The sequence below is a fragment of the Piliocolobus tephrosceles genome, chromosome 10 (assembly GCF_002776525.5).
Source record: "Piliocolobus tephrosceles isolate RC106 chromosome 10, ASM277652v3, whole genome shotgun sequence".
Lineage (NCBI taxonomy): Eukaryota > Metazoa > Chordata > Mammalia > Primates > Cercopithecidae > Piliocolobus > Piliocolobus tephrosceles.
The window spans coordinates 108,093,421-108,111,272 of record NC_045443.1 but is presented as its reverse complement, the minus strand read 5'-3'; the positions used below and the strand labels follow the sequence as shown (position 1 = coordinate 108,111,272).

The 17,852-nt window shown below is 42.0% G+C and overlaps 1 protein-coding gene across 12 annotated transcripts in view; it reads right to left on the bottom strand.

Moving 5' to 3' along the window:
* RAD9B (RAD9 checkpoint clamp component B) overlaps window positions 1–17,852 on the bottom strand; it is a 37,269-nt gene that overhangs the window by 4,824 nt on the left and 14,593 nt on the right. For all 12 annotated transcript variants that reach the window (XM_023202833.2, XM_023202572.2, XM_023202785.2 and 9 more), the window contains 4 exons: window positions 15,870–15,976; window positions 15,714–15,778; window positions 14,756–14,878; window positions 12,348–12,582 (listed from right to left, as the gene is read on the bottom strand). In XM_023202833.2, the coding sequence (XP_023058601.1) occupies window positions 12,348–12,582; window positions 14,756–14,878; window positions 15,714–15,778; window positions 15,870–15,976 (530 nt within the window). The remainder of the gene's footprint in view (window positions 1–12,347; window positions 12,583–14,755; window positions 14,879–15,713; window positions 15,779–15,869; window positions 15,977–17,852) is intronic.

Below are 17,852 nucleotides of genomic sequence, written 5' to 3'. Positions count from 1 at the left end.
TACATGCAAGTAGCATTCCCTTAACATATCCAAAACTGAATTCATGGTCCTACTAAGCCCTGAATCTACTTCTCCAAACCTAAGACCTCCCTGGATACCTTTTTCCTTAACCCCCATAACCAATCCATCACCAAGTCCTGCTAGTTTTGGCTCCTAAATGAACTATTTCAGCCACCTCTCTCCACTTCTTATCTAAGTAATCACTGTCTCTCAGATGCTACAATTGGGTGACTATTGCCTCACTGAAGCCCGTTTTTCATATAACACTAGCGGCTAAAGTCATCTGGTTAGCATTCAGCTCTGTCAGCCCTCCCAGATAAAGCCATTCAAATATTTTAAATACCCAGGTACTTTGGCCGTTTGCACAGCTTCCAGGACTCTCCAACACGACCTGGGCTCTTACCAAGCGCTCTAGCCTCCCCTTGTGCCACCGTCTCCCTCTGGCTCTGATCTCCAACCACAGTGGCCATCCTTCAGCTCCTTCAAGTCCCCAGGCTCCTTCCCCTGCCAGGGCCTTTGCACAGGCCGCCCTCCCTGAGCTCTACCCCCACCCCCATGCCCTCATCCCCATGCCCTCATCCTTTCCAGCTCCGCTCAAACACCAGTTTCAAGGGGAAGATGTTCTGACCTGGATTAAGGCAGTACATACCATTAAGTCTTCTCCAAGCACCCTGAACTTCTCCTTTATTGAACTAAACACAGCCTTTTAAAAATTATATATTTAGTCATGTGACTGTGTTATACCTATACCCTAGTCCTGATACCTGATACCCACTCTAGTCTCTAAATAAGTTGAGGAAGCTTGTTTATTTTGTTCACTGTAGTATCCCTAGCATGGCTGTCTAGGACACAGCTCTCAAGAAATATTTGGAGCTGCACGGTACCACAAGAGAACAAATGAATGAGCCCTGTTCTTGGGTCATTGTCACGTCTCAGAAGGTGAAGATGCCCTCTGCAAGGCTTGCCTTGCAGCTGTTGAACCTGCTCCCCAGACAGCTGTGATATTAGCTGTGGTAGGCAAGATAATGGTTCCTAAAGAGGTCCATATACTAAGCCCATGAACCTCTGAAGATGTTATGTCACACTAAAAAGAGGAATTAAGGTAGCAGTTGGAATTAAGGTTTCTAATTGCTGATGTGGAATAGCCAGGTGGGCCCAATGTAATCACAGAGATCCTAAGAAATGGAAGAGGGAGACAGAAGAGTTAAGGTCAGAGTGCAGCTGTGTGGGAAAAAACAGCCATTGCTGATTTTGAAGCTGGAAAGGAACTACAAAGCAAAGAATGGAAGTGGCCTCCAGAAGCTGGAAAGGGCAAGAAAGCAGATTCTCCTCCAGAGTCTCCTGAAGGGAACACAGCTCTGATGACACGTTGATTTTAGCCCAGTGAGACCCAATTAAGACTTCCAAACTTCAGAACTGTAAGATACTCAATTCATGTTGTTTCAAGCCACTAAATTTGTGGCAATTTGTTAGAGGGTCATTGGGAAACTAGCATACTCACCTGGCCATAATGGGAGGCATGGTTTTTCTTTTTCTTTTTCCTTTTTTTTTTTTGAGACGCGGTCTCGCTCTGTCACCCAGGCTGGAGTGCAGTAGCGCGATCTCAGCTCACTGCAAGCTCCGCCTCCCGGATTCATGCCATTCTCCTGCCTCAGCCTCTCGAGTAGCTGGGACTACAGGCGCCCACCACCACACCCAGCTAATTTTTAACATTTTTAGTAGAGATGGGGTTTCACCGTGTTAGCCAGGATGGTCTTATCTCCTGACCTTGTGATCTGCTTGCCTTGACCTCCCAAAGTGCTGGGATTACAGGCATGAGCCACCGTGTCCAGCCAATTGGAAGCATGGTTTCAATTGCCTCTAAAGAGTCTAGTCTTCACCAAGGTCAAGATCCTAAGGCTAGAAAAGACCTAAATATAGCACCTGTGCCTGTCCATGTACATCATCACGTGCAAATAGCTCTTGATAATGTTTGTGGTGCTGTATGAGACTCGAAAGCTGAAGTTTTCTTTAATCTTTGAGAGCTGCCCTGAATTTGCTACTGTCTCAAACACTATTTGCTACCCTCCCTTGTCCCCACCTTCAGCCTATGAGTCTCATATGGCTGGATAATGGGGTCCTTCTCCATGTCTAGTAATCTAATGGAGGAACCTTGAGAACACCCATGCAACCAGAAATTAACCTCAAATCCAATATGAGTTGGGTAAGAAGAGAGTTATAAAATCTTTTTTTTTTTTACTAATATACATATTGCCCCCGAGAGCCGTGTATAACTTCTGGTTTAAACTTAATTAAAAATCCACAGCGGGTCAGGTGAGGTGGCTCATGCCTATAATCCCAGACTTTGGGACGCCAAGACAGGTGGCTCACCTGAGGTCAGGAGTCCGGGACCAGCCTGGCCAACAAGTGAAACCCTGGCTCTATCAAAAAATACAAAAATTAGCTGGGCATGGCCAGGTGCGGTGGCTCATGCCTGTAATCCCAGCACTTTGGGAGGCCAAAGTGGGCAGATCACTTGAGGTCAAGAGTTTGAGATCAGCCTGGGCAACACAGTAAAACCCCACCTCTACCAAAAAATACAAAAATTAGGTGGGAGTGGTGACATATGCCTGTAATGTCAGCTACTTGGGAGGCTGATGCAGGAGAATCGCTTGAACCCAGGAGGCAGAGGTTGCAGTGAGCCAAGATCATGCCACTGCACTCCAGCCTGGGTGATAGAGTAAGATTCTGACTCAAATAGAAAAGAAAAAAAAAATCTACAGCAGAAAAAGCCACTGGTCATTGTTTAGAATATGGCGATATCTATCATAATTTAATTTTGAAAATTCTCTTTCCTAAAGTAGCACACCTCGCATATACTTCTTTTTTAAAATAAACTGAATTAAAATTGATTTCATTTGGGAATTCTGTGATATCACCCGAGGATATCCCAAGGCAGAGCAGAAGCTGTGCCAATTCCTGGCTCTGCACTAGGAACACAGAGGTAAGATTCAGGTCTGCCCTCGGGGAGCTCCTACTCTGCCTAGTGGTGTAAGAGTACACATAAGGAATTATCGTGTGGCATAATAACAAATGAATAGGGCCAGACGCAGTGGCTCACGCCTGTAATCCCAACACATTGGGAGGCCGAGGAGAGTGGATCACCTGAGGTAAGGAGTTCAAGAGCAGCCTGGCCAACGTGGTAAAACCCTGTCTCTACTAAAAATACAAAAATTAGCTGGGTGTGGTGCAATCCCAGCTATTCGGGAGGCTGAGGCAGGAGAATTGCTTGAACCTGGGAGGCAGAGGTTGCAGTGAGCCAAGATAGCACCATTGCACTCCAGCCTGGGCGACAGAGGTGAAACTCCATTTCAAAAAAAAATTAAAAAATTAAAAATAACGAAGGAATAGTATGAACAAAATGCTGACTAGAATTAGAAGGCTTCAAAAGGAGAAGTGTCATTTGAGCCAGGCCTTGAAGGGTGGATAAAAGTTTGAAAGGGCTACATCTGTGTAGTGTGGGCAAAAAATAAAATTAAAAGTTTGAAAGGTAGAGAAGAAAGAAATATGATCACCCCAGGGTGTAGGAACAACAGCAGGAGCAAAAGTAAAACACAAAAGTGTGTGCCACACCTTTCCACTAGGATCAGTAACTAAAAAAGGAGCTCCCTCATTCCACTGCTACGCAGCATCGTACTTAATGCAGCTGAAGAGATAAATTGGAGGCATTAAAGAATAAAACAATTTCTATATAAAATGATAGATAGTATGCCTAGAAAACCTGAGAGAATCAATGATTAATGGAAACAATAACATAATTCAGCAAGGTAGCAGGGTATAAAATTAACACACACAAAAATAGTCTTCACATACATAATAGGCAGAGAAAATAATGGTAGAGAAAACGCCATGTACAACAGCAACAGAGATTATTTAGGAATAAACTTAGTAATAAATATACAGGCTGGGCACAGTGCCTCACACTTGTAATTCCAGCAGTTTGAGAGGCCAAGGCAGGAGGATTGCCTGTACCCAGGAGTTGGAGACTAGCCTGGAAAACATGGCAAAATCCTGTCTCTGCAAAAAAAAAAAAAAAAAAATTAGCTCGGTGTGGTGGTGTGTGCCTGTAGTCCCAGCTCCTTGGGAAGATAAGGTGGGAGGATCACTTGAGCTTGGAAGGTGGAGGCTGCAGTGGGCTAAGATTGCACCACTGCACTCCAGCCTGGATGACAGAGCAAGACCCTGTCTCAAAAAATAAATAAATAAGATAAAAAAGTAAATGTACAAAACCTATACAAAGGAAACGGTAAAACACTCCTGAAAGACAAAAAAGTAGACTTAAACAAATGGAAACACATTGTCTATTTCTGGAAAGAATGAAAATGTCAGTTTTCCCCAAGTTAACAAATTTAAGAAAATGTGAATAATTTTGTTTGTTTTGAGACAGAGTCTTGATCTGTCGCCCAGGCCAGAGTTCAATGGCATGATCTTGGCTCACTGCAACCTCTGCCTCCGGAATTCAAGTGATTCTCCTGTCTCAGACTTCTGGGTAGCTGGGATTATAGGCGCACACCACCATGCCTGGCTAATTTTTGTATTTTCAGTAGAGACAGGGTTTCACCATGTTGGCCAGGCTGGTCTCAAACTCAAGTGATCTGCCTGCCTCGGCCTCCCAAAGTGCTGGGATTACAGGCGTAAGCCACAGTACCCGGCTTGAAAATTTGAATAAATTTTTTATGGAAAAGATAAGTTGATATTGAAGTTCAAATTTAAAATAAACCTAGCTGGGTGTGGTGGCTCACGCCTGTAACCCCAGAACTTTGGGAGGCCGAGGCAGGCAGATCACCTGAGGCCAGGAGTTCAAGACCAGCCTGGCCAACATGGTGAAACTGTGTCTCTACTGAAAATACAAAAATTAACTGGGTGGTGGCGCACACCTGTAATCCCTGCTACCCAGGAGTCTGAGGCAGGAGAATCACTTGAACCTGGGAGGCGGAGGTTGCAGTGAGCCAAAATTGCACTACTGCACTCCAGCCTAGGCGACAGAGTGAGACTCTGTCTCTAAATAAACAAACAAACAAACCTTCAAGAACAGCCAGAAGAACACTGCCACAAAGACGAACCATACCAGACACTAAAACATACTCTGAAGCCTATGTAAAGTGTGGTCCAGACACATGAAGAGACAAATGGATCAGAAGAACAGAAAATAAAGTCCACAAGTGACTCAAAATAGAAAAAGAAATTTAATATATGATAAACAGGACCTTCAAATTACTAGGACAGAGGCAGACTTCATAATAAGCGGTTCTGGGATAGCTGGGAAGCCATTTTGAAAAAGATAGAATTAGTTCTGTATTTTATGCCATGCACAAGAAGAGAAACTCCAAATGGCTCAGGATGTAAATATGAAAAAATGAAATCCCACAAGTTCTAGAAGAAAACATGGGTAAATTCCTCTTTTAACTCCATGTAGGGAAAAGCTTGCTTTCTAATTACTGACTCAAAACTCCATTGACAATTCTTAAACAGTATAAATTGGACGACATAAAATGAAAAATTTGAAGAAAGAAAAAAAATGAAAAATTTTTGCATGGCAAAAAAAACCTTAAAACACAACTGATAAAGAGGGAAAAAATAAATGCACCATTTATCACAGATACAGAACTAGTATTCCTATCTATATAAAGAATGCTTATAAAAACTCAACAGAAAAATGGGAAGAGACAGGAATAAACAATTCACAAAATTATAAAATGGTCTTTAAACACATGAAAAGATGCTCAACCTTACAATTAGAGAAATGCAAATTAAAACCATACTGAGATAACTATTTCTCAACTATCAGCTTGGAAAAAAAAAAATTAAAGTTGGACAACACATGCTGCTTGCCAGGCTGTGGGGAAATGGGCACTCCACTACTGCAGGCAAGGCAAACTGGCATAACTGGAGAGGAATCTGGCAGAACCTCACAGAACTATATCTGCACTCACCTTGTGAACCAGTGGTCCCACTTTTAGGAATTTACCTTGAAAATACACTTCTGATGATATAAAAATATATGTGTAAAAAATTATTCATTGCGGCTTTGTTTGTAAATGTAAATAAAATACTGGTGAAGGAATCTAAATGCCCAGATATGGGAGAATGGTTGAATTAACTATGGTACATTCACATGTAAAACACAATGCAGCTGTTAGGGGAAAAAAAGAACCCAGGATGGAGTGATTTCTAGTATACACTCTCAAGTACAAAAAGCAAAGTGGAAAATTGAATTTATAGTGTAAAAAAAAAAAGAAGTAAGTGTATATGTATCTGCTCATTTGTGTAAAAAGAAACATAGAAATGATAAATGAGAAACTAGGGCGGGCACGGTGGCTCACGCCTATAATCCTAGCTAGCACTTTGGGAGGCTGAGGCAGATGGATCACCTGAGGTCAAGAGTTCAAGACCAGCCTGGCCAAAATGATGAAACCACGTGTCTACAAAAATTAGCTGGGCGTGGTGGTGCACAATTGTAATCCTAGCTATTCGGGAGGCTGAGGCATGAGAATTGTTTGAACCTGGGAGGCAGATGTTGCAGTGAGCCCAGATCACACCACTGCACTCCAGCCTGGGCAAAACAGCAAGACTCCATCTTAAAAAAAAAAAAAAAAAAAGGAAACTAATGAGATTTATTCTCTACAAGGGGCTGTAGCACAGAGTAGAAAAGAGAGAGGAAGTAACACTGCTTTGTATAGTTCTGACTTTTAGGACCGTGTTAATGGTTCAGCACTCAAAGCAGCAAATAAACACAATCAACAAGGATTTGGGGAGAACCAAAATGGAGGACAAACAAACAAATGAAGCTAACTATATTACAAATGATTAACGTCACCATACTGAAATCTGAGTGGTGGAAGAAAAGAACTAAGCTAAGTAACTTTGAAAAACATATTTTGAATACTTTAAGACTAAAGACAAGAATGTTCACAAATACTGTACTTTTAGTTGTAGATTTTTCACAGGAGTATGAGTTAGAACTTCTGAAATTATGCATTCTGGGATTTACAGTAAGTTAATAGCTAGTGGATAAGAGATAAGTTTCTCATTGTCAAAGAGTTTCAAATAACGGGGAGAATAGCATGAACCCTATGGTGCTAGAATGGAATCGGAGGAATCAATATGAATTCATAGGTTTTAATGAATGTATATAAATAGATATAATAACAGATCAATATATGTATACATGTTAATGCATACATATAATTCCTAGCTCTGCCACCTGAGAGGGCCCAGAAGCAATGAAACCCTCATACAAAAGAGCACACTTAGCACCCAGAAATTGGTCTGTATATACCACCTCCAACAAAAGGAACTAGGGTTCCTGGGAGAAACAGCTGATTCCAGAGCTGGGGCAAGGGAAGGACATAATACGCCAGGAATACCTGAAGGTATCCAAAAGAGTAAGGAAGTGCTCATAAATGTTGGAGACATGTCAAAGGGACATAGGCCCAACTTGAAGAGGCTCTCAGCGGCCAAATATGGTGCACTTTGAGCAACAAAACGAGTAGATTACAACCCATAAAATAAAATGAAGGTCCAAGAGTACACAGTGATACAAATCACTGAGTAACACACAGGGGAGAAGACAAAGTTCTTTTTTTTTTTTTTCTGAGACAGAATTTCACTCTTGTTGCCCAGGCTGGAGTGCAATGGCACAATCTCGGCTCACTGCAACCTCCGCCTCCCAGGTTCAAGTGATGCTCCTGCCTCAGCCTCCCTAGTAGCTGGGATTACAGGCATGTGCCACCACGCCCAGCTAATTTTGTATTTTTAGTAGAGACGGGGCTTCTCCATGTTGGTCAGGCTGGTCTCAAATTCCTGACCTCAGGTAATCTGCCCGCCTCGGCCTCTTAAAGTGCTAGGATTATAGGCATGAGCCACCGCGCCTGGCCCACAAAGTTCTTTCTTAAAGTGGGTTTCCATCTAATAAATACACAAAAAATAGAAAAATCACCTTTTTGTAAACATCACAGTAATAACTTTCTGACAAACAAGCACCAGTAGATACTTAAAAAACAAAAAACAGGCCGGGTGCAGTGGCTCACACCTGTAATCCCAGCACTTTGGGAGGCCAAGGCGGGTGGATCACAAGGCCAGGAGTTCAAGACCAGCCTGGCCAAGATGGTGAAACCCCATCTCTACTAAAAACTACAAAAGTTAGCCAGGCGTGGTGGCAGGCACCTATAATTCCAGCTACTCGAGGTAGGCTGAGGCAGGAGAATCACTTGAACCCGGGTGGCAGAGGTTGCAGTGAGCCAAGATCATGCCACTGCACTCCAGCCTGGGCTACAGAGTGAGACTCGTCTCAAAAAAAAAAAAGTATGATGAAAACCAGGATATTTACATAGTATCAAAGTATCTCTCCACAAAATACTTATTAGTTACTAACAGAAAAACAGTAACTTTTTTTTTTTTTTTTTTTTTTTTTTTGAGACAGAGTCTTGCTCTGTTGCCCAGGCTGGAGTGCAGGGGCCGGATCTCAGCTCACTGCAAGCTCTGCCTCCCAGGTTTACGCCATTCTCCTGCCTCAGCCTCTCGAGTAGCTGGGACTACAGGCGCCCGCCACCTCACCCAGCTAGTTTTTTGTATTTTTTAGTAGAGACGGGGGTTTCACCGTGTTAGCCAGGATGGTCTCGATCTCCTGACCTCGTGATCCACCCATCTCGGCCTCCCAAAGTGCTGGGATTACAGGCTTGAGCCACCGCGCCCGGCCAAAAACAGTAACTTTATAGTAGAGAGCTGGCAGACACCAGCTTGACCATATGATAGAAATTACCACCGCCAATATGGAGAAAAAAACAACCTGTTCCTCCAGATATGATGTACAAAGAGAACCCAACATTATTACTCTGTTGAATTCTTACCAAAAATACATAGTTAAAATTTAATCATGAGGAAACAAAGAAAAAAACCAAGTTAGGACATTCTACTAAAATGTCAAGGTAAAGAAGGACAAAGCAGGCTGGGCGTGGTGGCTCACACCTGTAAGCCCAGCACTTTGGGAAGCCAAGGAGGGCGGATCACTTGAGGTCAGGAGTTTGAGACCAGCCTGGCCAACATGGTGAAACCCTGTCTCTACTAAAAAACTAAAAATTGGCTGGACACAGTGGCTCATGCCTGTAATCCCAGCACTTTGGGAGGTCAAGGCGGGCGGCTCACCTGAGGTCGGGAGATCAAGTTAACAGGGTGAAATCCCGTCTCTACTAAAAAAATACAAAAAAAATTAGCCGGGCGTGGTGGCAGGTACCTGTATTCCCAGCTACTCAGGAGGCTGAGGCAGGAGAATTGCTTGAACCTGGGAAGTGGAGGTTGCAGTGAACCGGAGATTGCATCATTGCAATCCAGCCTGGGCGAAAGAACAAAACTCCGTCTTAAAGAAAAAAAAAAAAAAAGAAGAAGAAGAAAGTCTTAAAGGCAGAGTAATAATCAAAATATTTGAAGTGATTATCTCTTATTTGTATATTCTGATTTTTGTTCAATGAAATGATCATTGTACTGTTATACTGAATATTAAATGTTGAGGCCAGGTGCAGTGACTCATGCCTGTAATCCCAGCACTCTGGGAGGCCGAGGCAGGCAGATCATTTGAGGTCAGAAGTTTGAGACCAGCCTGGCCAACCATATCCGGCTAATTTTTGTATTCTCAGTAGAGACAGGGTTTCACCATGTTGGCCAGGATGGTCTTGATCTCTTGACCTTATGATCTGCCCACCTTGGCCTCCCAAAATGCTGGGATTACAGACATGAGCCACCACGCCTGGCCAACCTAAGAGTTTTAAAAGCAAGAGAGTGATAAGTAACAATAATAACTTCTTTTTTTGGGGGGGCCGGGTGCGGTGGCTCAAGTCTGTAATCCCAGCACTTTGGGAGGCCGAGACAGGCGGATCACGAGGTCAGGAGATCAAGACCATCCTGGCTAACACAGTGAAACCCCGTCTCTACTAAAAAATACAAAAAACTAGCCGGGCGTGGTGGCGGGCGCCTGTAGTCCCAGCTACTCGGGAGGCTGAGGCAGGAGAATGGCGTAAACCTGGGAGGCGGAGCTTGCAGTGAGCTGAGATCCGGCCACTGCACTCCAGCCCGGGCGATAGAGCAAGACTCCGTCTCAAAATAATAATAATAATAATAATAATAATAATAATAATAATAATAATAATGATTTTTTTTTTTTTTTTTTTTTTTACACAGAGTCTTGCTTTGTCACCCAGGCTAGAGTGCAATGGCGCGATCTCGGCTCACCGCAACCTCCACCTCCCGGGTTCAAGTGATTCTCCTTCCTCAGCCTCCCAAGTAGCTGGGATTACAGGCGACTGCCACCACACCCAGCTTATTTTTGTATTTTTAGTAGAGATGGGGTTTTACCATCTTGGCCAGGATGGTCTTGAACTTCTGCCCTCGTGATCTGCCCGCCTCTGCCTCCCAAAGTGCTGGTATTACAGGTGTGAGACACTGTGCTCAGCCAATAACTAAATTTTATCAAGCACTGACCATGTGCCTGTTACACCTTTAGCTCAATTTTTACAGTTCCATTTAGTGGGCATAATTATTATTATCCCCATTTTACTAAGGAAACTGAGGGCAAAATAAATAACTTGTCCAAGTTACAGTTAATACGTGGTAAGAGAGAGGTTGAACCTTGGAATGTGAATTCTAGAGCCAGGGCTCTGAACCCCTGGGACTCAATGTAGACCTCAGGTTTGGATAAAAATCTATGAGTACACTGTCGAAGAGAAGCAGGGTGAAGGAGAACAGAGGCACAGAGGACGGCAGGAAGCCCATGGAAGTTCAGGCAGATAGGATAAGGGTCTACATCATTTACCCATAATGTAATTTCAGCTTTGCATGAGTTTGCCACATTAAGGCAAATAATTCCCTTTAAAAATAGAGCCTTCTTTCAAGAATTTGGTGACACAATAGGAAATTTGGAGTAAAGAGTGCTGTAATGGTGCTCATGGAGCTTAAAGTTCTAAATGTCATTTTCTCTAGCAAAGAAACTGGCAATCTTAGTGAATTTCAGGGACCTGAAGCAGCAGGAAAATGATTTCTGTTGTTGCCTGTGAAAAAGTAAGCACAATATGTGTGACTAGAAAAATACGAGGGGACAGTGCTTTTGTACAATGAGAACACAGATTTTAGTTTTCACTTTTTGGCCAACTTAGTAACATACAGGAAGAGAAAACTGCCCTAAGTTTTGGGCATATAACAAGTACTCAGTAAAACACCTATGGTATCAAACTGAGTAAGTCCAGTTTACTGATCAAATTCTGCCCTAAAAGTCATATACAGCGTAATATGGGGAATGTTTTATTTTTTTAAGAGACAGGGTCTCACTCTGTTGCCAGGGCTGGAGTGCAATTGTGCGATCATAGCTCACTGAAGCCTTGAACTACTGGGTTCAAGAGATCCTCCCACTTCAGCCTCCTCAGCAGCTAGGTCTACAGCCACCACATCTGGCTACTATTTAAATTTCTGTAGAGATGGGGTCTCACTCTGTCGCTCAGGCTGTTCTTGAACTCGTGGCCTCAAGAGATCTTCCCTCCTTGGCCTTCCAAAGGGCTGGGGTTACAGGTGTGAGCCACTGTACCCAGCCAAGATGGTGATGGTAACTTTCAAAAATATTATTTCTGCTTTCAAATTTCTCTCACTAAGAAACTCATATATCCAAACCAACAATAACAACAGCAAAACAAGCTTGAACAAAACATCAAACAAGTAAAATTAGGATTATCAATATTTGAGATACTTCAGTTTCTTATACATTGCTTACCTTCAGTAGATTTTGTAAGGTTTAACACTACAGCATTCTGTGAAGCTTATCATCTATCTTATAGAATAAGATGTTATTAACTGGGACTCCATTATGAAGGAATTTGTGATATTTGTTGGGATGAAATTTACATTTGTACTATTACGAATATAAGATTTACCAAACAAATTTGAAAAGTAAAATTAGAAGGAAATATTTTAGGAAACAAATTATATGACCTCAACATATTATTGTTATTCAAGATAGAATATACCATAAGCAATCATAATTTATTATTGGAAACAAGTGACCCAAATCTCTACTTGAATATGCTTTATTAGAAATTACTGACTGAACAATTTAACTATTTTCTATTGATATTCCGTAAATCAGACTTTTCTCTATCAGACTTTTCTTCGGTCTATAATTCAGACTAGCCTCACTTTTCCCCTATCAAAAAATAAGAAAATAAATTTTCAGAACATGGCCGGGTGGGGATTGGGGAAGAAGACTGCAAAGGGCGACAGATGAGAATTCTTGACTGAGATGTGGTTGAATCTCAACGCTTTTATTTTACCTTTCTGAGACACAGAGACCCTGGCACTTCCTCTGTGTTGCTGACACTGTTTTCTGATACTTCACTGACATCTCCATTCACTCTTTTCATTGCAGGGCTTCCACAGTTTTCCAATGCAGAGATGTTTGTGAGAGTCTCCTTAGGATAAAGCCTTCTTGGTGCTGCTTTTCTTGAAATACATTCCAGGGCCTGGCTGGTTACATTTTTGCCAGCCTTTTTTTTAATCAGATCTGACCTGAGGTATTAATAGGCATTAAATGAATGAACTGTTTATTGTGAAATATATTTTTTATATAACTAATGGACAATGTGGGATGACAATGATACCACTGGATTAGGGAATATATTGAAATACATGGAACTAAATTGTTGCTGGTTAAAATGTATATATATGATGATTTGTAAGTTCTCATGACAGACGAATCTTTTAGTAAAGCAACTCACTGTGCATAGAATATCTTGTGATATGGTAACAGGAGCAAGTTAGAGGAAAAGTCAAGCAAATTACTATACATCTATATGATAAAATTGTGTACAGTCATTGAGAATCATGTTTTTGGCCGGACACAGAGGCTCACGCCTGTAATCCCAACACTTTGGGAAGCCAAGGTGGGTGGATCATGAGGCCAAGAGTCCAAGACCAGCAGAGCCAAGATGGTGAAACCTCGTCTCTATTAAAAATGCAAAAAAATTAGCTGGGCGAGGCAGAGGTTGCAATGAGCTGAGATGGCGCCACTGCACTCCAGCCTGGGTGACAAAGTAAGACTCTGACTCAAAAAAAAAAAAAGAAAAAGAAAAATCATGTTTTCAAGTCATTATCAGTGATATTGAAACATATCCACAATACCAAAACCACATATGCTCTATGATCCTAATCTTGTTTTAAAATACAAGTATAGATTAGGGGAAGTGGCTCACTCACATCTGTAATCCTAGCACTCTGGGAGGCTGAGGCAGGCAGACTGCTTGAGCCCAGGACTTAAGAGACCAGTCTGGGCAACATGGTAAAACCCAATCTCTACAAAAAACACAAAAATTAGCTGGGTATGGTGGCAGGTGCCCGTAGTCCTGGTTACTTAGGAGGCTGAGGTGGAACGCTTGAGCCTGGGAGGTTGAGACTATGGTGAGCCATGATTATGCCACTGCGCTCCAGCCTGGGTGACAGAGTGAGACCTTGTCTCAAAAAATTTTTTTAAAAATTTGAAAATACAAGTATACACAAAATTAAGTCTGAAAGAAAATGCAGTGAGCCAGAATGTTAACAGTGGCTATCTCTGGGTGATACAATTATGAGTAAGTTTTATTTTCTTCTTTATACTTTTCTCTATTTCCCAAATTTCCTGAAATAACTTTTACAATAAAGCATCCTTCTTCCCCCAAAAGAAATTAAGAAAGAAAAAAAAGTCAGGCGCAGTGGCTCACACCTGTAATCCCAGTGCTTTGGGAGGCTGAGGTGGGTGGATCATGAGGTCAGGAGTTCGAGACCAGCCTGATCAACATAGTGAAACCCCGTCTCTACTAAAAATACAAAAATTAGCCAGGCGTGGTAGTGCACACCTGTCATTCCAGCTACTAGGGAGGCTGAGACAGGAGAATTGCTTGAACCCAGCGGGTGGAGGTTTCAGTGAGCTGAGATCGTGCCACTGCACTCCAGCCTGGGCAACAAAGTGAGACTCTGTCTCAAAAAAAAGAAAGAAAGAAAGAAAGCAATGGCTATCCCTATATCTGAGCAAAAGTTCTAGGAAGTGAATATAGACTTCCCTATGAAAACACTATGTTATTATTAAAAAAAAAAACAACTAAAGGCCCAATGTGGTGACTCACACCTGTAAACCCAGCACTTTGGGAGGCTGAAGTAGGTGGATGGCTTGAGCCCAGAAGTTTGAGACCAGCCTGGGAAACATGGTGAAACCTGTCTCTACAAAAAAAAAAAAAAAAAAAAAAATTAGCTGGGTGTGGTGGCACATGCCTATGGTCCCAGCTACTTGGGAGGCTGAGGTGGGAGGATCACTTGAGCTACGGAAATGGAGGCTGCAGTGACTCGAGTTTGCGCCACAGCACTCAAACCTGGGCAATGGGAGCGAGACCTTGTCTAAAACAATAACAACAACAACAAATAAAAACCTAAAAATTAGAATTGAGTTCTGGGACACAACACAGATAAACCAGACAGTTTATCAGAATTGTTCAATTCTGATCAGAGGAGAAAAAGCAAATATCTGACACAAAGATTGGTGATGTTTCTATGCTACAGGTAAGCTTCACTACAGCTCTTCCGTATTCAGCCAAAATTTGTTATCTAATATTTCGCTCCTCAATTGTTTCCTGAGCGAATGCCAGTGAATTACTTCAGAATAAGATTATGACGGCTTGTCCCAATTAATAAAGAAGTTAAAACACAGTCTTACCTTTTTCGTTTCTGTGAAAGACACAGTGACTGTGGTGAAGATGCTCTACTTGGCTCATCAGCTAATGTGGCCAAAATAAAGTTAGCTTCCACTAACATATCATCAATACTTAAAGCCAGAGGTCTAAAAAAGCCAAGTCAGAGCAACAGTGATACTCATTTTCTGATGGACATTAGAAACACATTAGAAATGATACTTAATTCTGGACTAAAAAGAAACAGGGGAGGCCGAGGCAGGTGGATCACCTGAGGTCGCGAGTTTGAGACCAGCCTGACCAACATGGAGAAACCCTGTCTTTACTAAAAATACAAAAAAAAAAAATTAGCGGGGCATGATGACACATGCCTGTAATCCCAGCTACTCGGGAGGCTGAGGCAGGAGAATCACTTGAACCTGGAAGGCGGAGGTTGCAGTGAGCCAAGATTGTGGCATTGCACTCCAGCCTGGGCAACAAAAGCGAAACTCAGTCTCAAAAAAAGAAAAAAAAAGAAAGAAAGAGTAAGGCTGGGTGCAGTGGCTCACGCCTGTAATCCCAGCAATTTGGAAGGCCGAGGCCGGTGGATCTCTTGAAGTCAGGAGTTCGAAGCCAGCCTGGTCAACATGGTGAAAGCCCATCTCTACCAAAAATACAAAAATGAGCCAGGCATGGTGGTAGATGCCTGTAATCCCAGCTACTTGGGAGGCTTAGGCAGAAGAATTGCTTGAACCCGGGAGGTGGAGACTGCAGTGAGCCAAGATCATGCCACTGTACTCCAGCCTGGGCAACAGAGCGAAACTCTGTCTGAGTAAAGAAAAAAGAAAATTAAAAATGCCATGTTTCAGCATCTTTCAAAATTTTAGTTTGATAAGTATTAATAGTAAAGTTTAGGTATTCCTGAGGTGTTAATTAATTTCAAAGTGATCCAAAGGGTTTTGTTATTGATATGAAACAAACTCAGAAAAATTCTCAAGGACCTACTTCCCAGGAAAATCAAAATAAATGGATATAGGAGCATGTGTAGCTTCTGAAAATGTCAGTATTCCCTGAAAAAAGAAAAGCAGAAAAAACTTGAAATCCTTATTAAAAACTTACAGTGAAAATTTGAATTTTAATTTGATACAAATCTTTATTTACCTTCAATTCTTTGAAACAAAACGTTATCTCAGTGTCCATTCCAATTTGAAAGAAGTCAAACTCATCTGAGCCAACAAACATCTCACTGTACACAGCATTGCTCAAATCTGTTTAACATTATGGGAAAATAAAGAATAAAATTAGTTCCAGAGATGAATTCAGAGGAAAAAAGAAATTTTTTGGTCTCCCATATCCCATCCCATTTCCTCCTACCCTACCTACCCTAACTCCCCAACCTGATATCTGTATGCTATTTTTAAATGCCTTTGTTCAAACAGAAATTTAATATTTTACATTTCTCTTAAACTCCCCAATGATTTAGAGTCTATAAATCCATTTCACATAAATCAAACTGTTTATGTTTAAACATCAGATTTCTTATCTAAGTTAGTTGTTTTTTTTTTTTTTTTGAGATGGAGTCTCGCTCTATCTCCCAGGCTGGAGTGCAGTGGCCGGATCTCAGCTCACTGCAAGCTCCGCCTCCCAGGTTTACGCCATTCTCCTGCCTCAGCCTCCCGAGTAGTTAATTTTTTGTCTTCTTCTTTTTGAGACAGGGTCTTGCTGTATTGCCCAGACTGTGGTGCAGTGGCATGATCACAGCTCACTGCAGCCTTGACCTCCTGGGCTCTAGTGATCCTCTGCCTCAGCCTTCCGAATAGCTAGGACTACAGACACGTGCCACTTTAATGCACATTTTTAAATGAAAGTATGATCTTACACTACATACCATTTTATAATCTACCCAATAATATATCCTGGCTATTTTTCCATGTCAATAAGCATATTTTTATAATTATTTGTGTGTCAATGTTTTGTGTTTTCCACTATAAAACTGCTTCATTAAACCTCTCTGATATATACCTTCAGAGAGAGAGGGATGTATTTATACATACACATATAACATTACTTTAATTTTATTATTATTATTATCATTTTTGAGATGGAGTCTCACTCTGTTGCTCAAGCTGGCATCCAGTGGTGTGATCTCAACTCACTGCAAACTCCGCCTCCCAGGTTCAAGCAATTATCCTGCCTCAGTCCCTTGAGTAACTGGGACTACAGGCACACACCACCATGTCCAGCTAATTTTGTATTTTTAGTAGAGAAAGGGTTTTACCATGTTGGCCAGGCTGGACTCAAACCCCTGACCTCAGGTGATCGGCCCTCCTTGGCCTCCCAAAGTTCTGGGATTACAGGCATAAGCCACTGCGCCCGGCCTATTAATTTTTTTGAGACAGGGTCTCACTGTGTTGCCCAGGCTGGAATACAATGGCATGATCATAGCTCACTTGCAACCTTGAAATCTTGAGCTCAAGTGATCCTCTTGCCTCAGCTGCTGCAGCATGGACTACAGGTACATGCCACCATACCTGGCTAATTTTTTATTTTTGTAGAGATGGGATCTTGCTACGTTGCCCAGGCTGGTCTGAACTCCTGGCCTCAGGCAATCCTGCCTCAGCTTCCCAAAGCACTGGGATTACAGGAGTGAGCCATTGCACCTGGCCAATGTTACTTTTAATAGTTTCATAGTATTTAATTATCTTCACTCAATCTCCTGTTGTGAGATCTAAAGTATAGAAGGAGATACACCCAACTATTAAAAGTGCTTATCTCTGTATAGCGGGATATCAGGTGACTTAAAAATTTTTTTTTGTATTTTTAATTTTCTTCAATGAATATCAATTATTGAAGTAGTAAGAACAAAGATTGAGTGACATATATATTTATTATTATGATTATTATTATTATTTCAGACAGAGTCTTGCTCTGTCACCAGGCTGGAGTGCAGTGGTGTGATCTCGGCTCACTGCAACCTCCGCTTCCTGGGTTCAAGCGATTCTCCTGCCTCAGCATCCCAAGTAGCTGGGACTATAGGTGCACACCACCATGACCCGCTAATTTTTTGTATTTCAGTAGAGACGGGGTTTCACCATGTTGGTTAGGATGGTCTCGATCTCCCGACCTTGTGAGCCACCTGCCTCG